This window comes from Sturnira hondurensis, unplaced genomic scaffold (genome assembly GCF_014824575.4).
Source record: "Sturnira hondurensis isolate 20B ecotype Veracruz unplaced genomic scaffold, ASM1482457v3 Scaffold0014384, whole genome shotgun sequence".
Lineage (NCBI taxonomy): Eukaryota > Metazoa > Chordata > Mammalia > Chiroptera > Phyllostomidae > Sturnira > Sturnira hondurensis.
The window spans coordinates 6,969,430-6,996,562 of NW_028087015.1; the positions used below are offsets into that span (position 1 = coordinate 6,969,430).

The 27,133-nt window shown below is 37.6% G+C and overlaps 1 protein-coding gene across 3 annotated transcripts in view; it reads left to right on the forward strand.

Moving 5' to 3' along the window:
* PDE4D (phosphodiesterase 4D) overlaps window positions 1-27,133 on the forward strand; it is a 1,308,441-nt gene that overhangs the window by 262,985 nt on the left and 1,018,323 nt on the right. For all 3 annotated transcript variants that reach the window (XM_037062899.1, XM_037062904.1, XM_037062898.1), the window contains one exon: window positions 2,711-2,845. In XM_037062899.1, coding sequence (XP_036918794.1) covers window positions 2,804-2,845 — 42 coding nt within the window. In that variant the 5' untranslated portion in view covers window positions 2,711-2,803. The remainder of the gene's footprint in view (window positions 1-2,710; window positions 2,846-27,133) is intronic.

Here is a 27,133-nt window from a genome sequence, read left to right on the forward strand (position 1 = left end):
TGCTTGCCATTTGATGTAAGTGAAGAAAAGGTAATAATGAAGGATGATGGTGATGAGAGCCAAGCATTCTCTTAGAAACTACTTTTTATACATGTTAAAACTCATATTGTTTATTTGCTTTTGGGTTTTTTTAGCTCTTTATTTTGAAATGCTTATAAACTCACAGAAAATTGTAAAATTAGTAAGTACATAAAGTCCTTTGTATCCTTAACCTAGTTTCCCCCAATAGGGACATCTTATACAACTGTAGTAGAATATTTAAACCAGGAAATTTGCATTGGTAAAATATTATTAATTAGACTAACTTAACTCCAAAATTTATTCCATTTCCACCATTTTTACATGCACTTGCATATATGTGTATGTGTGTTTGGTTCTATGTAATTGTATCCCATGAATAGATTCATCAAACCACCACCACAAGCAAGACACAAATCTGTCTCATCACCTCAAAGGAACTTCATGCTACCATTGATATCTCCACTGCCCACTTCATCTCCACTGCCCACTTCATCTCCACCCTGTTCCTGTCCTGCAGCAGCTACTGATCTGTTCTCCATCTCCATAGTTTTATTGTTTCATGAGGCTTTTCAAAATGCACATGTGTGTTACCTCCCTTTTGTAGGTCTGGAAAAATCTGAGAGAGGTTAGGTAATGTGCCTAAAGCTGCACAGAATGCAGTTAGAGAGCTGGGACTCTAACCCATGCTCATTTGCTTTCAAGGTCTGCGCTGTCGTAGTTGGGTATACAGGCTGGGAAGGGCTGTCCCATCAGTACTGTTTTCCATTAAATCCATTTTCCTCTTTTAACTTCTATGGGTTAAAAATTCCTGCTGGAAAGTATCTCTTAATGACAGTCTTTAAAAGATGTCAAGATACATTTGTTAAAAATCTCATTAATTTAGCAAATCCTAAGGTTATTTGTTAACTTAAAACCATTGCTTCACTGGCCCACTAGGGGCTACTCTTCCATTGTTGCCCCTAAGGGTACTCATTAAATACTAAATGGATAATGAAATATTTTGAATGAGTTTTTCTTTGATAGCATATACTCTCCCTACATCATTTAAAGGATTTTATTTTCCCCCCAGGAATGGGGGAATGTTTAGTTCACAGTTTATATTATTTCTGTTCACTTTTTAAATTGATCTAGGCCAGTAACATAATTCCATATTTTCTGAGCACCGATAAAATGCTTGGCATTGTAACTAATCAGTAGGGGTGACTGAATTCCTAGAGGTATACTGGCTGAGAACTTGGCATTTGTGGATTGGCTCTTTCCTGCAACTCCCACATGCTTAAAAAAATCCGTACACACTCAAAGAAATCATATTTATCCTAGCAGTTCATTTTTGTGCATTTTTCTCTGACTTCAGGTGAGCACTTCCATCAACCCCAGAAGAAAGCTTTGTCCTTTCATTTTCTTTGGGTCCCCAAGTTGCATATAGACATGTTTTTAGCGATAACAAACTCTGTTTTTCTAGTTGTAGTTCCACCTCGCTGTTGCAATGTCTCTGGCCTCTCTAAAAATATCTCCCTTTTCTTTTTATAAGCTTTGAATGGTGATTCTTGCGTTCAAAACAAGTCTTTGATCCTTGAGAGTGTGCCATTCCTGGTGCTGGAGAGCTTGGGAAGGTCCCTTCCCCCTGGGTGGGGACTGTCGTGTTCTGCTGTTGAGGGTTGGCCTCCTCCAGGGGCCCACAGAGTGGCTGGGTTCCGTGGGGTTCTCCTTCCTTTCATTTGGTATGCTTTACAAAAATGTATGTAGTCACTTTGTTTTGTTTATTTTTTGAATGTATAATTCACACTACTTTGCACTGTGATATTTTTCAATCACTTAAGCAAAACAAACTCCTTCAGACCTTGCTCACTCTTATTCCTTTCCATAAACCTCAGACACAAGTCTTTTGAGAAGCTTAGGAAAAATCTGAATTACAAAATACATACTGTTGTTAGAATCAGTCTGCACTTACAATGTCAGTCCACATCTGCAATGTCAGCGTTTTTGTGTTCGGCCAAGCTTGTTTGCCTCGTCTCTTAGAGTGCAATTATTCTCTATGAATTTGTAAGTAATATCCAAATATAGCTGAATACCAGAATGAACACAGCACAATGGTTATTTTAGTTATTACTTAATTTGGTAAACTGTTCATCCCAATCCTTCCTTGTGATCTCATTGAACCCAAATGGTAGGGAACTCACAAAATTTTACTGAAGAGCCACCGGGATGGCTCACCATATTGTGCATTATTATTGTTACTAAACAGGAGGCCAGAACACAGTGGTCAGAGGGCTTTCAGGTGTAGACAAAGTCCACCACCAGTGCACAAGGCTATCTTAGTGATCTGTTGGTGGAAAATTGAGGGGTCCTTAGTCGTACCAGCAAGAATCATCAAACACACAATGCAGTATGCATTTTCATGACATACATGTAACTTTAGGTTGTGGCTACACATATACTTTTTAGCTACTAGGAATGTAGACTTGGATTTGTAATAGAAAACAGATGGTGCTTGAAATCTCTAACTTACATTTGACAAAAGTTGTTTTGGAAATGTTGCTTGTGTGTACATTTATTGCTTTAAACACAGCATCATTTTAGCCTGTTCTGATGAATAATTTAAGAATTACTGTCCTACTCGAAGACAGCATTTCAAAGTACACGTGTTAATCATATACTTGATTAAACACTTCCTTGCCTTTCTCTTCAGAATGCCAGTTGGCCTTTGAGTGGATAATCGCCACTGTGAGAGGAGTGACGTTGGAAACAACTATTGCCTGTTTGAATTACCTGAGACATCACCATGAAAAGAAATACTTGCGATTTGCTTTCTCGGAGCAAAAGCGTGAGTACCCTTTGTTTTCATAACATTTTGCTGTTTGGATTTTATTACTGTGCTATCATAATCAGGCTTGTGAGAATCCTTTGGTTAACTTTTAGTTCTCCGACTGTATACCGTTTATTACCAAATAAGAGAATGTGTTCGTCTGTGTGGCCTGGTTGACATTTGATGGGAGTTTTCTTTCAGCCACTTTATATGTCTTGACATGCATTTGTATAAGCCTACTGGCATGATATTGGACACTCTGATTTTGGGAGGCATGCAGAAATTATGTGATTAAAATATGAAACTGGAGACATTTGTGCCTTGTATATCAAGTTTTCTGGATAAGTCCAAAAGGACAAATTGAATTTAACAACACTAGGTACTCTAATCAATCACATTCTGAAAGTTTATGTATACAGTGAATAATGCAAATACTTAATCAGTGCAGCATAACTTCATAAGCTTTCTACCCTGGTGTATGTCTTTAATCTCTCTCCTCCTTTAAAAAGTTTTTTTAAGTGAACATCTTCAGGACCCTGAGGAAGATTAAGCCTTATTCCCAATTACTGAGTATTCTTAAGATACCAAATTAGTGATAAATTTTAGATTTCTCATAATTTATGAAAGAAAGCACAAACAAATAGAGCAATTCAAAGCTGCACAAGGCAGGGGTCAGAGTAGACTGTGGATTTTCATCAGACAAGTTCTGAGGACATGTGCCGTGGTACATTTACCCAAGGGGAAAAGGCTTCCAAACAGATGTAGCTGTGACGTAGGGACATTCATTTGAGGGCGTCAGGAAAAACCACAAACGCAAACACATTTCTCTAGTATGCAAATGCTTTGTTTTATAACCAGTGATTCTATTGTGATGGCCAAAGACCATCTTTAATCTTTTCTGTGGTAACCATCCGCATTTAAGGGTGAGTAATACAGGAGTATGGGGAGAGGGAAGTATAGTGTGCCCAGTAGGGTTTCTTAAAAAATGGGGATAAACCCAGAAATATGTCAGCTCTTTACTAAACACTGGCTGTGTTTAATAATCAGCCTAGGAAATTCAACAAACTCTGAGGGAATGTCCAAATTAATTTGTTTTACTGGTTAGTGTTTGTTTATATGTATTATTATATAAAATAAACAGCCATAGCTTGGATTTTGGAATTCCTTCTATTATTAGACAGTTGCTCATTGGAAAAGGAAGTGACCTGCGTACAAATTAACTAACTGCAAACACATGTTTCTATTGCTGAGTTTTTCTTATTTAAGTTAAATATGAAAGCAAATCATTTACTTAATTCTTTCTTCTTGTATTAAATTTCAGAGACATGTAATATAAAAATATATAAAGGCAAAAGGCAGAATATTTTGGATAATTAAAAATATATCATTAATTGGAGGGGGAAGGGGGTAGGGTTTTCAGGAACATCTATAAAAAACACATGGACCAAACTAAAGTGGGCCAGATGAAGGGTGGGAGGTGGGGATGGCTGGGGTGGGGGGAGTTGTGGGGGGAAATGGAGACAACTGTACTTGAACAAGAAAAAGAAGTTAAAAAATTCAAGAATAAAGACTCTTTACATTGATAAAAAGTATATCATTAAGGATTTCCCTGTTCTTGCAGGAAAACATTCTAAATCCAAATGATTGACTCAGCCGTGACTTTAAGGAACTGCAAGTACTTAATGATCCTAAGAGAATTCCTTCTTAAATTTGCTTAATGCAAAAGTTTCCATCTTGGTGGAAAGGTTCACACTTTCCAGATTAGGAGAACCCGAGTTGCCTATGTTTGTCCAAATGTAAACAGCAGAGTTGTCATTCTGCTCCTTTTTAGCTTCTCGAAAATCCACTGTCATAAAGAACGTGCTCTCACATAATTAAATGACTCTAAGCGGGAGATTGCGGTTTATCAGAGAAATGAGCCAGACTTTTTGCTCAGTTAGAGGTTGTTATGTTAGAGTCTCAAAAGTTTATTTTGCACTGGTTCAAAACTGTCACCCTCCCACCCCTTAAATTTTTTTGCCATTATAAAATCCGAAATTGTACACCTAGAAGCAGATATTTCCTGATTTTGATGATGAAAGTTTAAAGAATTTGTGTGATTTAGAAGCTGAGAATGTTTTTCTTGGGCCTTATGACATTTGAAACTCCAAAATAATATTCTCAGTGTTAGAATGGCCTCTGCTCCTCTCTACGTGTCTCTCTATATCTTGTATCTGTTACTGCAAAAAACCATACAAATGAGGAAGGAAAAAAGACTGTCTTTAGATGGTCATCTTATTTATCCCTGGACACTTAAATCAGTGTTCATATTTTTCTACTCACATTCAAGACCTGGTACAGTGTCTCTTTTAATGACTAATGCTCTAAACTCTTCCTTCATTTGGGAGGGATCCAGGAAAAAAATTAGCTATAAAATATATAAACAAAACACTTTTTACTTAAAGTGATGCTTTGCTACTTGGGGAAATAATTTGTAGCCGTAGTGGGTGCAAGATGAGGAACTGGGCATTGGCTCAGTAGCTGTGTCCTTGCGGCCTGCTGTGGGAGCCAGACTTTTGTCAAAGAATCACACAAATAAGTGTGACCCAGCGATTCTCTACTGCATCTCCTGTCGCAGGGCAGGTATCCTCCAACCTGTCCTCATGTATAATGGCCTCTTCCTTCATCCCAGAACACAGACTTCCTGAGGACAGGGGGCTTGCTTGTTATGTCCTCACTGTGTCCTCAGCATAGTGTCTCTCACGAAGCTGATAAGTGTGTGTTAACAAAATGAGCAAATAAATAAACGGTGACATCTGCTGAGAGCAACTTCACAGCACAACAACAGCATGTCATAGAAAGACTTGGCCTTTCTAGGGAAGTCAGACAAGGCTTCTCTGAGGAAAGATGACTGAGAGTTTGGATCTGAAGAGTAAGTTAGCTTAACAAGAAGACCAAATAGGAGAGGAGGGGCTTCCAGGAAGACTTAAGATATGTGCAGTGACTCCGTAGTGCTAGGAAAAGTGGTGGCCTCGATGTTATGAATAAAGATTAGAAGAACTAACTCAGTGGTGGCAATGATAGGAAGATAGAGAAAACCAAACACATTTAAGGGATATTTAGAGGAAAAGAAAATGATAGTAAGGCATTGATAGTAAGAAAATGATAGTAATGATAGTAAGGCTTTTGGTAAGGCATTGGCTTTGAGATGTAGGGGAGAGAAAAGGTGAAAGTGCCTCCGGAGCTTCTGGTTTACCTAGCGGGGTAGATCCCCCACCCCCCACTGAGAGGGAGACACTGAGTAACCACCAGGAGGGAGTGGGGAGCAGGGGTACCTGAGTCTAAGGCTGTGGAGATGGGGATGTTTTAAGATACAGGATTCTGGAGAGCAGTTTTAATGAACCCATACAACATGGAGATGGACAAATTTAAATTTATTATTAAATTTATATCCCAAACAGACTGTTGATTAAATGCACAAAATGACACTTTTATTGAATTTTTTAGAAAAATAATGCAAGTTTGACCCCAAGCTGTCTTTACCAGATCTACAAGTTGCCATTTAGCTAAATGAAATTCTTGTGTATGAGGGAGGATCCCCACAAAAAAATGAAATTTATTTAAAAATTGTGTGTTTATTCATCCATTTAAAAAAAGATTTTGTTTATTTACTATTAGAGAGAGGGGAAGGGAGAGGGAGAAACATCAATGTGCAAAGGCATTGAGGCAAAAGACTAATTCATCAGCTTGGGCTGCCATAACAAAATACCAGACTGCAGCTTAAACAACAGAAATTTATTTGTCAGAGTCCTGGAGGCTGAGAAATTCAAGACTAAGGTGCTCTCCTGGTTCAGTTCCTTATAAGAGTCCTCTTCTAACCCTAATTATCTCCCAAAGGCCCCATCTACAAATAGTATCCCACTGGAATGGGGAGTTTTGGGGGGATACAAACATTCCATTTACAATAGTTTGATTCTTACAGACTATTTAATAAGTCATTGATATTTATACCCACAGGATGATGACCGATACTCTGGAGTCCACATATTTCGTCAATTGGAAAATACTGAAATTGATCTGGTTAATACCTTTCTCTTCATTGTCTATTTTCTAGATTTTATGTGAGGGGACTCGATGATTTGTGAGGTTCTACTCTTTTCATAGACCTGGGTGCTAATTTCAGTTTTACTCAAAAATATTTTCCCTTCCTTCACAACTCTTGTTTTGTATTGTTTGTTTTTAATATTCATTCCAATGACCAGGCCTCTGAATTACCTGTCCTGTGGATGGATTTACCAGCTGAGCTAACTTTCAGGGGTTTGCAAGTTTCAGAGTTCTCTGAGTCACCTCCATTCCCTCCGGCAACGCCACTGCTTTCGTGCTGGCCAGGACTGGGAAGCCAAGGTGCAGATGAGGGAAAAGGCACACCAACATTTCTGTAATTATACTATATTTTTAAATCTGGGGGTATTCAAAATATTTTAAAGTAACTTTCCTTATATTTCCATTGATATTATCTGAACTCATGAATTTTTATAAACCTTCTCATCTGGAGAATAAACGAAATAAATTTAAATTCTTTGAGGGGGGTATAAGGGAATTAAATGGTAATGAAAAATAAATAAAAAATTTGAAAATCTTTAGTAATCAATTCTCTTAGGTATTGAATTCCAAAATATCTTTTAGTATTTTACACTAAACTCTCAGTTTCTTAGTAGCCTGTGTTTTTTTCTTCCTACCCTTTTGGGAAGATTCAGGATATTTTCTGCTCAATTGGATTTGTTAGTTCCTTGATGAAATTGCCCTCTGTTTGACTTAGGATTCTTTTGGATGTTCTACATTTGGATAAAATTGTCACTCACCAGATGTCTTTTAATTGAGGTTCCCTGTTTTGTGTGTGAGTGTGTGTGTATGTGTGTGTGTTCAAATCTGGAAGCAAATCCTGCCTGTTTGATAGGCCTAGGATATCTGGAAAACTATTTGGATACTAAATTTAAAGCCCACATAACTAGGCTATAGTTTTGAGTTCAGGAGACAGGAGCCCGCCTGGTAAAATGTGCCCCGTAGGTGCCCTAGGGTTGCCTCTTTTCGTAGAAGGCTTTAAACATTTCTAAACCAAATTTACCATAGTCTTAAAAAACAAAAATTTTCTAGTTGTACTTTCATATTGCTGGATTTTGGAAGCAATTGTTCTCTTAGTGGCCCAGGGTGAGTAACTTAGGCCATTTCATCCCATCAGTGCCAACCTGGACAGGGCGGACAAGACCCAGTTTGGAAAGGATGATACATTTTGTATGATGCTGTAGAGATATCTGCATTTATTGTTCCTGACGATTACCTTATGGAAATGATTACTTTGGGAGTTCTATGGTTAAATAAAAATAATGGATCCCTTCTCAGACTGACCTCCTTTCTCTACTACATCAATCATCCCCTACCCCACAAAGCTCCCAAGTTATCACAGCTTAGAATGCTGATAAAGAGATGTGTATGGAAACTGGATAGTTCACCTGTGGCCACTCATTGGAGTCCCAAGAAGGTCAAAGGAGATAATATAGCTAAAGATGCTTTGAAAAGTGTTAAGTACAAAGAAAAACCAAAATAATATTCTTGCTTATGTCTTTATAGCAACAAACAGAAGGTAGGATTTGTTGTTTCAGAGGTTTTATTCCTTTGGTTATTATTCCTGCCTCTGGCTTGTGCTCTTTCTTTACAAAATTGAGCAAATGTTTATTGAATGACTACTGTGTATCAATAACTGTGCTCTGTTTTGGGTGTCCAACCAATTGTAAGATACATATGGTCTCTATCATTATAGAGCGTATTTAACAATGATATGTATAATTTTTATAATTCTCTTTTTATTGTTTTATCCCCTTACCCCAGTCTGACCCTAACCAGCCAAGTCTATCCCATTTTAATCTTTCATTCTTCCCAGGGAGTCTGAAGTCCCATCCTTCATACCTTTCTGCACTAGTTCTTCATTGCATTGTGGTTATCTTGTTTGGCAGAGCTATTTTGAGCTGTGAATAATGTGCCATAATTGTCAATTATGTTTATTGTTGTAGAAGCATAGACAGTTTTAGAGTGGCTAAATAAAATTTTTCTCAACCATCAGCAATAGTACAAGAATAGATGAGAGTAAAAATGAATGGTAGTATGGAGGAAAGTTCTGAAAGAATAGGGATCGATCAACAACTGTTTGCTTTGAAATCAATAACACAACAATTTTAGTGGCAAAACCAATCATTACATTGTTGTCTCAGAAAAGTCTCCACTTTTTTCAATACTGTGATATGTTTGCTATTTCATTTTTGGAAAATTTCAAGTTGGAGCTGAATTGCAAGTATTATGTCCAAGTAATTGAAGTATTGCACTTATCAATGTAAATATCAAAATACATAAAAATGGAAAGGAGTCTTGTTGAATTGATGGTGAGCATTAAAGAATGAGTCCTATAGACAATATTGCTTTGTAACAAAGTGCAGTTGTGTAGAAAAGCCTAATAATTTGATTTTCTTTTGGTATTGTTAATATTTTCTTTTAGTATTATTTTCCCCCACAAAAATTTATGTTGTAAAGACATTATTTTTAACTACAGCCAAATTTCTATTTTAAAAATTAGTGTTAAATATCAATGTTCACAGTTAAAATGGCTACCTATGAGCAATGGTTTTGAAGGTTAAAAATGATTTCAATGAAAACTACTGAGGTGTTTACACAGTTTCTCAAGATAAGTGCTTTCAAGGGCGGCAGAGGGAAGGGTCCTTAAGGTATTAAGTTATACTCTTGGTTTTGCCACTTTGTATCTATGTGGTGGTGGTGGGAGCAGGGCATGGAGAAAAATCATAAGTAATTAGCTTATTATCAAATTCTCCCAATATCTACTCTGATTACTTCAAAGGTAAAAGGAGAACACAGTAATAAGAGCACATATTAAAATAAAAATAAACAAAAAGCCACACCTACCAAGCAAAAAGCACCCCAAGCTAATGTTATATGATGTTCAATTGTATCCTGTTCTTCTGTACCAAGTAACTTAAGTCTTAGGAATTTTTAAAAAATAGAATGGATTCATCAATAAACAGATTAACAAAGAACCAGCTTTACTTTTATTGATGGGAAAGGTCATTCTTATCAGTTCTCACGTTCCCCTAAGTTGTGCATATTAAAAGTCATGATGCCAGGGCCAAGGATAGTTCATGGCTATGCAGCTAGAGCCTCCCTGACTCTGCTTTCCTGTTCCTTCTATCACCTGGGTTGGGCCACATACCACACCTGTTGGAAGTAGGGGTGCAGCCCCACTTATAGCACATGGACTGGGAATAAGGTATTTAGCTTATGACTTTCTTATGATCATATTTGTTCTTTCCCCTCCCATTCTTACTATCTAGCAGTCTGGGCTTCTGTCTCAGACATATTGCTTCTGTGTTAATGATTTGGATATGTTTATATCGCTCAACATCCTGAATTTAATCCAGTCAACAATATTTATTAAGCCCTCACCAAGTATCTGACTGCACTACAGCAGTCATACGCTATGGAGCTAGGCACCGTATGGTACCCCAGAGGTTCAGAGAGTTCACATTTCACCAACTCATTGTCAGGTTGGGATTTGTGGAGAACCTGGCTCACTGAGCATTAAAAACCAAATGTATTAAAACTGCCAAAAACCGATGGCAACACCACCATGCCGCAACAAAAACGTCTTTTCCACAAAGTCGTTTAACACAAAAAGTTACAAGATTTAGAGGACTACATTTCTGTTTAGTGCACATACCTCATAATATTATTAAATAGTGAACTTGAATTTTTCTAGAAAAGGCCATTACATAGCATTCATTTACCAGCAGGCTTGCATGTCAATATAATGAATCATACCACCAGAGACCTAGACATTGCTTATAAACAATAGTTTCAGGAGGATATTTAAAGATAAACGAGGGAGTAGAGGAAAAGATGAGAAGTTCCCAGTATGCATGTATACAAAGACTAGGAAAGCATACGATTTTTAAAAAGCATCATGCAGTAATTCAGACCAAGTATTTCCTCACTTGGAGTGAGGGAAGCAGTTGGCAGTTGAACTGGTAGGTTGTTGTCTATTCAGAAGGAGTTTGCATGTTCTCACTTCTCAAAGCAATGCTGAAAACCTCCCGAGATGGAAAGACCAAAAACAACCACAAGAAAATGGAACTGGATGTTGACAAAAGTGACTCAGAATAGATATAACCTAATACTTTCTGACAGGGGTTTCTAATGTTGAGGAGAATAAGAAAAGGTCTTATATTGAGAGATTCCAAAGATCTGATCAGGTCTATACATATGATTCTTTAAATGTGTATTGTTGATAATACCACACTGTGAATTTTAAGAAACATGAGTATTTTAGTTTGTAATTTTTAAATTATCATCATTATGTTTATAAATGTGTTCATCATATGTCTATATAGAGACATAAAGAAGGAAGATTAATAGTTACTGTCATTGGCATCTGCTTATTTGAAACCAAAGTTATATTTTTTCTAGAGTAATACACATCACTCATTACATTATCCTACACCCTAATTTCACACATTTTTACCAATGCGTGACTTTGGGTGAATTACTTTGCTGGTCTCCACTTTACTCATCTTATTTAAAATGAGGGGAGAAAATGAAATGAGTGGGAAGAGTTCTGTTAACTCTAAGATTATGACTATGTATTGCAAAGATTCTGTATTTCTTAACACAGGCTTGATAAATATTTTTTACATTATGATGCTTGTAGCGAAAATATAGGTTCTTTTTAAACTAACAGATGACTACTCTGCCCGCTCAATATAGTAACAGGATCCTGATGAAGGAATTGAGCCCATCAAGCCTCTGCCGACCGCCTGAAAGCACCGTCTCTTCTAGACACTGGTTGCCTTTAAGAATGCATAGATCTGAAGAGATACTCACTTTCCCGAGAATTGAAAGAGTCAGTTAGTTCTCTTACTTCAGGCACCCACGTTACCAGTGGGGAGGTAGAAGGCAATGATGTTTTAAGTGGCTCTGCTTTGAAGAGATCTGAATCTTTTCAATTTATGTTCCAATGAGAACAGCTTTGTCCAGCTCTCTGCTCATAGTCACCATTTTGACCCCTGCAGCTTACCTGCAGTTTCATCAAGCCTGTCTTTCCCCCATTTACCCAGAGACCTTTGAGCTGCTGTGTCCAAACGTGGACAGTATGGTTTCTCTCTTACTTCTCTAGGTTGTAACATACAATAAAATTTCACTGAGTCCTGGACATAATGCAAGAAAAACACAATACAAAAATAAAACCCTTAAAACTGAGTATAAAAATGATTATTTCTGGCATTTATAGACAAATCCTATTACTGAGTCCTTTCTCCTCAGTCACTGATGTATGTTTTTATCACCTTGCTAATCTCCCCACAGCAAATTGCTTTTTCTCTTGTGTTCTACCTGGTGTCCAGGCTCTGAACTCCACAGAGACCCAGCAGAAACTCCTCATTCCAAGTCCAAGCAAACGTGATAATTTACAAAGTTACAACTCTGCACACATGAAAACTCCTTCTACAGTACTATGCACATTTATTTATTTATACTGTTTATTAAATTTATTGCAGTCACATTGGCAATAGGGTCATGTAGGTTTCACATGTACATGTCTATGATACAAGATCTGTTCAACCAAGTGTTTTAACCTGGCCTTTGTCAAACAAAATAAGCAATCTTTCCTTAGAGCTTGTCCAAAACCTTTTTTAAAAAGGAGTGCTTTCTAGCCCTTTTCCCAAAAACTTTAGAAAATGTTAGGGTCAGTTTTCATTCCACTAAAATAACCCAAAGGCACTGAATCATCAGAATCCAAACAGTTACCATTCTTAACAAATCCCTATCACTTCCATGACTTGCAGGAGACAACGTTAAATTTCTTCATTTTAGAATATTGATGAATTCTAGAGTGAACTGTCTAGCTTCTGCTTTAAGCTCAGATGTAGAGAGTTGCTAAATTAGAATGCAATATAAAAATACACACACATACGCTTCATGTTAAAATTGCTAAAAACCAAAAACAGAGGGGAAATCTTGAAGGCAGTCAGAGGGGAAATAAAGACAGATTACACAAAGAAACAAGTTGAAGAATTGTAGTAGACATCTCCAGAAACTCTGCAAGCAAGAAGACAAAGGAGTGACATCTTTAAAGTACCAACAGAAAGGAAACTGTTAACCCAGAATTCTATATCCAGTAAGACTATACTCAAAATGTGCAGTAAACTGCTCTCCGAGTGTACCGTTCCGCTTTCCTATGCTGTCTGACATCTACAAAGAATCATGCACCTGTGTTCTTGTGAACTTTTGCTTTCTTTATTTAAGTTTGAGAAGATGAAGATGTTCAATGGCAGTTTTACCTATCTTTTTTTTTTTTACCTTGGTGTATAAAAGTCTTTCAGTTGCTTTTGACACTGCCAGCCTCACATATCATTTTTTTTTTACAACTCTGGTAGTCCTCTTCTCTTTCCAATGATTGTTTCTCTAGTTCCTTTTTGGTTTGCATTTCCTTTGAACAATTTTCTTCCTCAAAATTCTGGCATTGGCCCACATGATCTTTTAAGATAATCTTGTCTCCTTTTCTTGTATTTAACTTTTATTTGATTGTTTCTAAATCTCAATGACCAGTATATTCTGGCTTTAGTCTTGGAACTGTATTGAGTTGCAATTTGAACATTCATCCACACAAAATTTCTCAAACTGGATTCATCCACCATCTTTTCACCTCTAACATACAGCTGCTTTTCTCTTCTCTGTTATTTGCTGCCCCAGCCATCAATCAATGTCCTAAGCCAGAGCCCTGGGCAACTTCATCAACCGCCTTGCTCATCATTCCTCCCAACATGTAAACAAGCAACAAGTGCTACTGCATGCACCTGCCTGCTCCCTCTTTCCGAGCCCTCCTCATGCTAACTCTACCGCCTGGGGATCACCTTACTTTTCCTTACCAACCTTGGCCTCATCAAAACATAGTAAGTAGTAAGAACTGAAATATATGTGTCACATATGGAGGCTACTAACATTTGCTATATTATCTATCTCAAGGCAACTCTTATTTTTTCCTTTTAGCAGTGTACTTAGTCTTGTTTTGAATCTATTACCCTTTCACAACTGCTTTTGATTAGAATTTAAGCTAGGTCTTAATGACTAAATTCATAAATTCACTACTAAGTAGAAGTTGATTTATATGTATGTAGTTATGTGTTTGTGTATGTGTGATTTTTATTCCAGATATCATTCATAATTGGTTGATTTTTTAAGAAATAATTATAGCAAAGGCTGATTATGCACTTATGATTTTGTGTATAAGCTAATTGAATGAAAAGTTAGATTTTAATACCAGATATCAAATGGAATTAAGATCTAATATGTGAGGTCATTGGCTAATAATAATAATAATTTATAATTGCAGAATGCAATTAAGTATTCCATCCAGGATTTTAGTTTTTCTCACAAAATCTTAGAGGTACAATTGTTCTCATTTTATAGAGATTCAAAATAAGTTGCAGTCAGACTGAGTAAGGTTTATACAGCTAATAGTGAAGAAGCCTAGATGTATTTTCAGGTCTTCTAAGTCCAAATTCCTCACTCGAGTCACTACACCACTGAGCCTTATATATCAAAGAATAGGCACCACTTCTACACCAGTGAATCCTAACACCATATGTCTGCTGAAAATATACTGTAGCATATCAGTTAGAATCTATATTTATAGCTACTTATGCAGTGGGATGACAATGTCATGTGCAGTGTAACAATGTCTCAGTCAATGACAGTCCGCATGTACGATTGTGGTCCAGTAAGAATATAAAGGAACTGGAAAATTCCAATTGCCTAGTGACACGTGGCTCTGGTAACACAGCACAACATGTTACTCACACGTTTGTGGTGACGCTGGTGTGCACAAACGTACGGCACTGCCAGTCGCATAAAAGTGTGGCACATACAGTTAGGTACGTAATACCTGATAATGTTAACAAAAAACTGGTATTGGTCTATGTTTTTACTCTACTATACTCTTAATTGTTATTTTAAAGTGTACTCTTTCTACGTCTAAAATAAAGTTTGCTATAAAACAGTGTGCCTTGTGAGGCCAGCAGCATCCTTATATATTTAATATTTCCCATGTCTCTTGATGGCATCATTTCCTCTGGCGCTTGATTTAAGCTTGAGTTGTTTGGTGCAGGAACATGCTGTGCAGGCTTGTCGCCTAGGACCCATGGGCTGCACCATGCAGAGAAGGTGTGTGGGAGGCTGTACCATCTAGGTCTCTGTAGGTGTGCTCTATGACATCCACTCAATGACGAAATCACTTAATGATACATTTTGCAGAATGTATGCCCATATTAAGATGTATGACTGTCTCATAAACTCTAGGTGTTTTTGTATTCTTTAATGTGACAAGAAAGGCAGTGCTTTGTTTAGAAAGACATTTTAATTGTAAACAGTGTCCCAGGGTTTGCTGCAAAGAGGAGTTATATCACCAGAAAAGTAAACTCTTTTGTGTAAGAGATTGTCAGAGTTTTTAAACATGCCCTGGCTGCTCCAGAGAAATCTGGTTTGGGGAGGGGCAGTGCCCTGGAGCACTCTGGGAAGTAAGCAGATGTGAGGAAGCTCCTGCAGGAACAGGGCTGCAAGGCAGCAGGCTGGGCCCATAGCAGAGGTGGCCTGGTTGAAGCCATTGTAGGAGTACTGACTGAATAGGTTTCAAAGGTTTTGTTTGCTTGTTTTATTTGTTTGCCTTTTCTCAAGCTTTCCTCTAAATCAGCGGGGATTGTGGCAATATTGAGATAATTTCGACCAGGGTGTGTGGGAGGAGGAGGGCGTGTGCATACTTGAGACTGGTGGGGAAGAAAGGAGCAGGGAGTGGCGAGGCAGTGACTGCTCAGAAGGGGACTGTGACGAAGGTCAGCCAGGTACAGGGAAGTACCTTGCCCCGAGCATGCCCAGAAATACTGGGAAAAGCTCTGATTATCATATGGTTTTCTGGGAAGAGAGCTTTGTAATTTTTATTTTCTTTCAGAAGCCTAAATACTTGGAGCATTAAAATATTTTGTGTGTATGAGGGGGCACCCTCCAAACTAGAATTTATTTATAAAAATTGTGTATTTATTCTCACATGTTTAAACTTCAGTCACCTTCAAAGTCACTCTCCATCTGATGCAATGGACTATCAACATGTTTTTTCCACTGCTCAAAACAGCTTTTGAACTCGTCAATTTTGATTCCTTTTAGTGCTTCTGTCGTTTTTGGTTTTGCCTCCTCCACATCAGCAAAATGTTTGCCTTTGAGGACTTTTTCATCTGAGGAAACAAAAAATAGTCACTCAGCTGGGATCCATTGAATAAGGAGGGTGGGGCACAAGGGTGATGTTTTGGTCAAAACTGCTGAACACTCAGTGTGGTGTGGGCAGGTCTGCTGCTAAATCACTTGTCATGAAATGGACAAATGCACTGAATGAATCTTCAAAAAAAAAAATTCACTGAAGCCAAATGCAACCTCTCACAACAATGCCTGCTGATACACAGATACAGACAGGTTCCTGGAACACTCACCAAGTGGGGGAAGCCTGTATTACAAGGGGCCCACCCTCCAGAAGAACTGCTGTTTCTTTGGGGGGGTCACCTTCATCCATGTGTGTATGTACACATTCACTCTCTCATACACACACACATGTACATACATATGTGTATATGTACTGGTACTACAGTATTTGGCTAATATTTTTGTAATACAATATTTTTAATCAAATGTATTGAATGCCCATAGAATGCCAACACTCTATATATTTGCTCATTTTATTTAGTCCTAAAACTATTCTGTGAGTACTGTATCTCTGTTTGATAACTGAGCTACAAAAGGGAGCTGCTACTTATGCTTAACATACCTAAAACATAAATAATTGAAATAATGGCATAGAATACAATGAAAACACCAAAAATTCCATGTAGACTTTAATCAGAAAGTAGAATTGTCAAGGTATTTTAAAACTTTAAGTTATTATATGTATATATCTTGATATAAAGTGGATTTTAGATTTTCCATCTAGATATGGGGATGAAAAATATTAAGCTATTCAGTTTCTTTCTTGTAATTTTAAATAGATTGTAAGATGGCACCTAGGCAAATAGCAATTTCTCCAAGATAATTGGGTATATGGGCCAGAAGACCTTTTGAACATGCCTTCCCCAATGTTTCTTTTCTAATTAGAGTGTGGTCTTTCAGATTTGAGTGGATTAGCTGAAGTGGCTAGATGGGTTTTCATCCTTTCTGGAAAAATGATTTTTAAAGCACATGAGAGTTTTGGAATAGTAAGAGCTTTCATTCAAATTACTGCTTGGATGCATCTACCCTTCCTTCCACCCCAGACCAACATCAGTCTTCATCGACGTCCCCTCCTTGCAAGAAGTACTTCTGTTTATATATTCTGTACAAGAAAGTTCAGGAATCAACTATATCTACTTAGAAATATAGGGATTTTTTTTGCCCTGGCTGGTGTAGCTCAGTAGATTGAGTGTGGGCCTTTGAACCAGAGAATCACGGTTTGATTCCCCGTCAGGGCACATGCCTGGGTTGCAGGCCAGTACTCAGCAGGGGACCCACGAGAGGCAACCATACATTCCCTTCCCCTCTAAAAATAAATAAATGAAATCTTAAAAAGAAATATAGGGATTTTTTGTTTGTTTATTTTTTCTCTAAAAATAATTGCTGTCTTCTTGTATAGTTTATTACTTTGCAAAGGAGTGGCCACATTTTATCCGTGGGCCCTGCTGTTGCTTCCTCTTCCAGGCAGCCAGTACACAGACCCACATCTGTGCTGATTCCATCTTGTTAGGTGGACTGTTCCTTGTTCCAATTTTACTATAGTTTAACTTTTGAAGGTAAAGTGACTTTGCAACTAGAAGATAGTTTACTTCACCAGTCATGACCCTGAAATGTGTTGACAGGTACATATTCTGATTCCAAAATATTTCCATGATTAGATTACTGTGCTTTCTATCTTGCATAGCCTTCTGTTTTCCCTTAAGCTTTCTGAGACTTCTCTTTAAAATTAAACTACTGAATGTTTTCTTTTATTAGGTCCATTACTGAATACAAGAAACCAAACAGGTATAAACAAGCTTATTCTCAGAATTCTACAAATAATTTATCGTCATTTAGTAAGATGTTCTACTCCATTGTTTCATATATTATATCATTATATGTCATTTATGCCATCACCTATGTTTTTCTCCTTATTTTTCCTGAAGCATTTTAATTCTTTTAACAAGTGTTATTGTGTGTGTGTGTGTGTGTGTGTGTGTGTGTGTTCAGAGGCCTCGGTGTGATAATTGCTATACCAAAATTTCATATGGTACTTTTCAGTTCACAAAGTGTTTTCAAAAACATTACTTCATTTGAGGCTTATAGTAACCTTGTAAATTAGACTGTGTTATCATGTGTTTTTTTGAGATAAAACAGCACTTTTATCAGGTAATGGAGAAGGTATTTGAACTGAAAATTATAAAATCCAAACCCTGGGATCTGCACACTCTTCCTCCCTCTTTTTAAATTTGTTCTCTGTCACCTTTAGTCCTTGCAATTATGTAGATCGGTGCTCAAAGGCCTACCTATCAATTACCAGCCATTACTTCACTAAACTGAGCCTTAGTTAAATCAGCTAAAATAATATAGGTTTATAAGAACTACATCAAAGTGTTGTTCTAAAAACTAAATGAGATTAGACATGTTAAAATGTCTAGCACACCATCATTGTACCTGTAATGGTTGTGTCATAAACACTAGATTTCCTTTCCCCTAACTATTTAAATGTTATTTCTTCTGATTTTTTTTTTTGATCAGGGGTTAGATTATCATTTTGTTAAGATGGAGTAGATTCCCTTGACACCTGAAAACTCAAATATGTGTTCCCAAGTTTTCATTTTCCTCTGCCACATATGTCTTTCATCTATTTGCTTGCATTGATTTAAACTTTCTTATTATGTTACAATATCATAATTATTTTTAAATGTGCAGTTCAGTGATGTTAAGTACATTCATACTAGTGCATCGGCACCACCACCACTCACCCTGGAAAATGGAAACTGTATAACTGAACAACTCCCTTCTCTCTTCTCCCCAGCTTCTGACAAGCACCTTTAAAATTTGTTTAATGGTGTTTCTTCTAGATTAGACTAAAAAATCTTGGTTAGTGTAATTTATAAGGTAGGGAAGCAGCAAAAAATATCAGTGAAAACTCAGCAGTATTCTGTGACACTGATGTGAATTTCAATTTCTTAGTCCCTCATATAGGAGAGTGTGAACTAGAACTAATTTGTAGGTTCACAAAAATATTAAGTGATTTAAAATTGTGCTAAAATCCAAAGGAATGGAAGTTAATTAAATAACTTATTTTATTCTTGTTATTGGAGTCTCTCAATTCCTTCAGAATTTCTGTCTCCACGAGTGAAGGGGAACAGAGGGACAGGTGATGGCAAAATAGTTTATTTGGATGTGAAATGTTTTAATGCTTATATCTCACACAACATGGGTATGTCTTATCTACTGGGTGTTTAATGAAAAATGCTGTTAACTGACTGCTAGAATCGACAAAGGTACACTTAGAAAACTATCCTATTTCTTATCTGTTATCTTAATTGAGCTTTCCCCTTTCTCCATCTTCAGTAGAAATGGATTCCATCACATAGACTCAAGAGACTCAGTAAGAAAACCCCTCAAAAAAATTCCTTGTGTTCTTTGTGAGGGGTGAGGGATTAGTATGGTAATTAAATGTTTCAATGTAAAAAATTGTGCTAATTTATTTAGGGATTTTTTAAAAATCCCTAAAAATATTGTATAAATCTACAATCAAAGTCAAGTTATAATCAGTAAAGTGCACCTTTTGTGTTGTAAAAACCGAACTGGTCTTTTCCTTTGTAGTGTCTTCACTTTTGTGTTCTACTTAGCAAGGCCTTTCTGCTTCAAGATTATGAATAATTTCACCACTGCTTTCTAGCCCTCTATGGTTTTTCCTTTTCTGCCAAAGTTCACAAATTCTTACCCTTTCAAATGCATTAGATGCTGAAAGGGTAAGCATTTGAGACAGTTTGTGAAAATTAATAGTTCTCCATGGTGAGCCATCTTTACATGTTCGTATAGGCTGTTGTACAGAACAGGGAAAGCAGGCGTATTCCACAACTCTAATGAGCTCAACAATAAAAGCTATAGTGAATGCATTGAAAAAGTTAGCATTTTTCCATTTTTCTCTTTTTTATCATATTCATGCAGATGAAAATATTAGTAAATAAGTATACTAACACGTAACTATGCATATATACATATATGTAGCCTGCCTATTCAGGAGAGGTTCACGGAAGAAGGAGCATGAAAAGATCCATAATTTTTCCTGAAGAAGAGTGAATAGAGCGTCATGAGGAAAGTTGGTTATAAAAGAGAATTGCTATTTCCAGTGAGAGATAGGAAAAGATAGGGATGATGGAGCTGGAAAACCTTAATCATCAAATTCCTTCTCCTATAGATACCAGGCCAATCAGAAATTCTACCCCAAATCTCCAACTAGAATAATGCTCTTCTTCATAAGGTGTTTAACACTGCTAAATCCTGGTTAACTCTTTTGGATTTTCCGCTGCTCCTTGCCCACACCCTACTGTAATACTGCTGGTTGAACTTGATGTAGCCAGCACAGTTTGCAACCTGAAATAGAGAAAATTTATATTCAAGGGCTTTGGCATGATTGCATAAACTTCTGGGAAATGAATCCTGTGTACCATCCAGGGACACCTTCAGTTAACAACTGGGTTGCAGCCCCGAGTTCTATCAAACAGCTTATGTCCTTGTACCCTTTCTTAGGAATCCCAGCATGGTCTAGGTGAGCCAACATATCCTTCACATCTTCTTTGACTGACTGTAAGTTCCCTGATGACCAGAGTCATTTTGTGAGTGTGGCTTACTTTATTTTACTGTATTTATTTCTATTTTTTTACATTTAGTATTTTGCTCCTTCTCTAATCAGGGTATAGTATTAATGTGTAATGAGTGATATGTACATGTACCCACAATTATTTTTCAAATTGGTATCTTCTTGTTTCTGTCCTATGTATTGAACAATCTACCTTTTTAATGAAAGTAGACATTTTGATTAAAAGGAAAAAATAAAAAAAATAATTTTAAGATTTCACTAGAGTTTTTTTTTTTGTCACATAACAAAGTTTCCATTCAGCTTCCTAAAACGTTCCACTTTAAATTGAATGGGTGGTTTCTCTGTTGCTGTAAACAAAGGATTTTTTGAACATTTTGTCCTTTAAACATTTAGTTTTATTCTTTAATATTCACTAATATTATTTGTAACTTAGGAATAAATTTATTGTTAATTTCTGTTAACTCTTTGCTTGATTCATCTTCATATTAAGAGTTTGGAAAGAAATATTTTTATTAAATGATAATTCTAAAAACAATGTACTACAAAAGAGAGGAATAATATAACAAATTGGGGAGTAAATATAATTATTTGGAAACTAAGAGGTTATAAAAGACAACTTTGTGGCATCTTTTGAGTTTAGTACACTCTAAGAATAATCTGACAGTAGCCAGAGGGGAGGTGGGGGGGATAATGGGGAGAAGGGTTTTCGGGAACTACTATAAAGGACACATGGACAAAACCAAGCAGGGGATGGAAGCAAAGGAGGGAGGTGGGTTTGGCTGGGGTGGGGCGGGGGAGTGGTGAGAGAAAATGCAGATAACTGTAATTGAACAACAATAAAATAATCAATACAAAATACATTCATTTTTAGAAAAGATTCCCCCGACAAATAAATCAGTTTCTACCCAATAAGCTGTTCACTGCCAGAATGTTTCCCTCTCCAATGGCTGCTTCTCCTTTGCATTACATTCAGGTTTCCAGCAGGGCAGTGGGGATGCCCTGGGACTAGTCTTCTCATCTTTTCAATTCAATGTCAACATCCTTTCCCCCAGTTTTACCCCTCTCCAGCCTAAGTCTTAGGGAGGGGGTACCTCGTTATATTAAAGGTTGGAAGAAATAAGCTTATAATCTTGGCAGCACTAGCTAAAGGCACGTTCAATAAAGGAGTTATCTTTGTCGAGTCTCCATATGGCCAAGTACTCTGCCCTTCACTGCTGCCCCCTCCCAGAGCACAGCTATAGCTGCAACCTGTGTTTCCCTGAAGTGAAGAGGACAATTTCATAGTCATGACTATGAGAAGAGGTATAGTCAGTTTCACTGCTGCCCCTTTCCTATAATTTAGGATCACCCAGTTTTGTCCATCTACCTTTTCTGTTGCTAGGATCAGACCCACAGGTTGCTCAGAGAAAATGAATTGTGTGTAGCTAAACCTGTCCAAGTGAGACAATATGTAGAAGTGGGCTCAGGAAATTTCTGCAGAGGTAAAATACAGAATAATGAATAGGCAAGACTAGGGGAATAGAGATAGAAGGAAGAAAGAGAACGATAATGATGGGAAGAAGAAAAAAGGAAACAAACATTTTATAACAACTTACCCAAGCAGTTTATGAAACAAAATGGCTAGCCCAGGATTTAATCAAGACTTTCAATTATAAAAGAGGCACATAATTCTATGTACCTCATTTTTTCTTTTTTTCAAAATGACCTTGAATTTTATTTTCGTAGGTTTTGGTGCAGCTGTTATTTGATAATAACACATTGTGTTTTTCAATCTACTTAGGTTGTTTAAAAAACAGATAACTGAAAACCATCTGTTTGTGTTTCTGTGTAATTTGTTCTCAGGACAGGGACTAGGAACAGATCGTTAAAAACCCTGTTGTAGAAGCCTCTCCTCAATTGAAGGAGTTCTACAAACGCAGTCTGTAGTATCAGGTGGGAAGGCTGCCGGCTTTCTCCGAAAAGCAGAAAATTAATTTCTTCCTTTGCCCTTTGTGACTGGGTGGCATCTTTTTTACCCTCCTGGCCATGAGTCTCACAATGTAATGTGCATTTGAATGATCAGGAAAGAGTGCTTAAAATGCCTTTTCTTGAAATTCACCTCAAGAGACTGTTCAATCTGTCTGGAAAGGGGTCAGGAGCCCCCACAGTTAAATAGTTCACAGGTCACTTGGATGTAGGCAGTCTGAGGACCATACCAGGACTCCTACTTTTGTAGAATGATAAATCTGTATCACATTTTTGGGAGACAAATTGAGAACAGGTGTTCCGGTATTCTGTAGCTCAACTATTTCTACTAAGAAATAGAAACACATACACACACAACCCCAGATAAACTCAAATAGTATAACAACCAAGCAAATGGCTCAAAGCAAAGCAAAATCCAATAATGGATTTTAAATAAGTCCTTAGAGATATAATGGAATCTGATCAAATTCAGCTGGTGAGACACAGAGGCCAACTCAAACTTAATGTGGAGGATAATGGGAAACCTTTCAAAGGACCGCAGTCAATTTTAGTTATTGACAGCAGACCCTGTGCCCTGGAAAGCATTATCAATTTTACACAGTATGTTAATCTGCCATATATGTGGCATACTGGGTAAATAATCTATTTTCTTCAAGTTCCTTTTGAAACACTGTTCTGTAGTTTGTTTGATATATATTTCAATTTCTTTTGTCTTAACTCAAGGTTCTAACTTAAAAATATGCTCCACCTCACTTTTTTTCTCTAACATTCTGAAGGGCGTACTACAACGTTTTACCTGTTAAGAGTAGACAAGTGGGAGGAGCTATGTGTTAGAAAAGGGTGATAGGCGCTCCTTTCCAGCGATGGTGGGTGCAGCAGGCTGGAGAAAAAGCCTCTTTCTCCAAGAGGTGGATGCTACCGCTGAAAATGTGTGTGCTTTCTAGAAAATTATTTAACCTTATTGGGTCTCAAGTTCCCCTTCTGTAAAATGGGGTCTGTGGGTAGTGGATGACTTCTCTGATTCTCTCTAATGCTAAAAAGAATGAGAATATGCTAAACTCTGCCCTCTGTTCTCTCATGTAAACCTCACTACAACCTTCATCTCTAATGAGAGAGATTGTCATTAGAGATAAATTAAAAGATGATGGATTTGACAGAACCTAAATTCATGCGACTTGCAAGTGGCAGTGCTGAATTCTAACCTATGTTCTTTGCACTAGCTAGAGTTGGACAGTGAGCTCTCTGCCTTCCTTGTGATTGCTTTGTCCTGGACTATCTTCTAGCAGTGGACTTGGAGTGGAGTGTAGGACTATGCTACAGTCACAAGGCTGCAAGTTTGCACAGTTAAGGGAAATTATTAATTGGGTTTTCAACTATCACCTGAAGAAAATAGCTGCTATTCAGCCTCTTGCCATTAGGTGGGGCAGTTGAGGAGTGGGAAGTAGCATTTTCTTTCTTTTGTGTGTGTGTGTGTGTTTGAAAAGGAAAGGAAAGATTTATTTAAAGCTATACAGACTTAAAGTAGTGATCCAATGTCCCCGTTAATATATCAAAATCCTTTAGGATAACTACAGATGCCCACAGCACTTCCTTCCCCCCTGCCCTAATTTGGGGTACCATATCTCAGGAAAAGAAGCACACGTCTGTGTTTCAGGCCACTGGCACCATCAGCTGTGTTGCAGTCCAGGCAGGATCCCCAATTAATCCAAACTCATGTGGTACCTTCTCATGGTCCACTGGCAAAGAGTTCTTTCACCCTTCTTCCCGGCAAAGTTTCTCTTGCTTGCCAGGCCACACAGCCAAAGGGAGCACCCCAAAGCTGTGTGGGCCTCTTCTACCAAAGCTGCAGGGGTCTGAAGTCTGGCCAAAACTTCATGGTATTCCTCTCCACTAGAGTTGTGGAGAGGGTAGGGTGATTCTCTCTCACATGACTGTGGGGAGTCCTCACTCTGCCAAAACTGCGTGGCTCTCTCCTCAGTGACTGTTGAGTTTGCCTTTAAATCCCCTCACCAGTCGTCCTTTGCAGCCCCTTTCCGATTCCTTCTACAATCAGTTACACCTGCCAGGACTCCCATATCCTCCCAGCTTTACTGGGTTGCCATAGTGAGTCTGGGCAGGTGTGGCCCCATGGCGTGGAGCCAATCAATTTCAAGCTCTCACTCAGGCACTGTAACTCAGGAGACCTGCCTCCCAGTTACATCCTGGGTAGAAGCCACTCCCTTCTCCCTGACTTAAAACTTGGCCACAGCTATATAAGACATCATTGAAACCAGTTAAAGGTTATAGATATGTTAAATGACCATTCCAGAGGTTAGCTGCAAAACTGTTGCTATGCAAAACAGCTCTCAATGGCCCTGCTTCATTTGTCCCTTCCCCCAACAATCTTTTGTGCCAAGCACACCTGGGGGAGGTTAACGGGTGAAGACATCTTATATGTCTTTCTAGTATATCCTGGACACCTTAAGTTCTGGACGACATTCCAAACCCCTTCTTTGGGGGGCCCCTCTCTTGCTGTGCCCTGTTATAATCCCTCCTTTCAGATTTACAACCACTTTATAATCATATAAAGGACAATGGGCGAAGGTCTCATCTTCTTGTAACTACTTCCCGCTGGACATGGATGTCGTCCTACCTACCCTTGGGTCAGGGGTACTCTGAAAGGGGGGGAGGTATGCAGCATGGAGGGAGTCCTTCCTGTAAAGGGAAAGACCTTGCAGGATCCTGGTCAGTTGGCTGTCACCAGGAAGTCAGAGGCTTGGTGTCCAAAGACTGGCATTACTGGACCATTGGCATTCTGGCCATATTCTGGAGGTGACAGATTAGGCAAGAAATTGGAAGCACAATTAAACCATAACCATTAAATGACAAACACACAGTCTAAAGTAAAGTATAGCTATCTAGTGGAAGGTGTACAAGGCATGCTACACCTATCCAAAACTCTTGTGGCCCACTATAGGAAGTAGCATTTTCAACTGAAGTGATTATACTTACTGCTTTTCTCAATCTGAAATTAAGTGGTAAAAAATACCCTCCTTTTATAAAGTCTAAACTCCTATGATAGCCAGACTCTTAGTTATCCTTTTTTTTGTGCAGTGAGGAAGAAAGGGCACATGGGTGATAAAGGTAATGTAATATAATATTGCATATTTTGATATTAATATACATTTTGCATTAAGAATCAAAAGCCAAAGATGGACTATGAAGTCAGCTTGTGAATATACTTTCCTAGAAAATGAAGTAAAGCAAGTAAAGTTTGGAGAACAACTTAAAGTTTATCGGAGTCCAGGAAGCAGAAAGAAGCCATGACAGTTAGGTAGCCCTCTTTTCAGTGACTATTGATTTCCTTTAGCATCCAGGGTATGTAACTATATTTCTGTCCTTCCACTTGCATTTAGAAAAGTCCATGCCAATTAATTTGCCTGACATCTTAATGGAAAATTCATTAAGAAAATCTTTTGTGCCGAGCACATCATGATGAATTTTGATTGCTAATGTTACCTGTGCTCTGCTTCACAGTGTTTTTATTGACCCACTCATAGATTCAAGATGTTTTCATGGAACCTAAAAAATGACTTAGTAAAATTTTAAACCAGTCCTTTAAAGAACAGTGAACTTCAAACTTTTAGCTGCCAATATGCACATTTAGGGCAATGAGTAGGAGATATGGAAAGGAAGGCAAGAATGAAAGGGGCTGGATGAGAGGAGAATTCCTGGCTACCTGTGTTGAATCTTCTTAAAAATAAAATTCAGGAAGCCATAATATTGAAGATAGTAGGGAAATAGTAGATTTTGGAAATCTGCATTTCAGATTAAAGAAACTTTTTAGGAGATGAAGCACGGAGATTTGGTAGTTTAAAAAGGAAGGATTAATGAAGGAAATCAACTGAATAAATACTTGAATGAATAAATGGTCCAGCCAAAATGTTTTCCCACTTTTCCTAATATACCTTTTGTTAGTACTTTTATGTGAAATAGTTGAAAATCCATGCAACTCATAAAGCTCTGTCTTTGATGAATTCCAAATTCCCAGCAACTTTGCATGACATTTTCAGAGGACTGTAAAACAGAATGATTAAATTTGATAAAAAATCTATAACATTTCAAATTATGCTTATTTGAACACACACATAAGTTGGGAGCAGACTGGATTTATACAGTGCTATAATTTTAATGACAGCCAACAGCACAAGTTCTCCTGAAAACTTCTATTTCCAAGAAGCAAATACAAGAGACAGATGAAAATCAAGTTTGGGCAGCTATGCCCAGTTGAGTAATATATTGTGCTAATTAAGATAATAATGAAAAAATATTGAAACATTTATTGAATACTTAATATATTCTAGGCATCCAGCTAGGCATGTAATTAATTCATGTAATTCTCACAATAGCCTATGAGTGAAGTTCAGCAC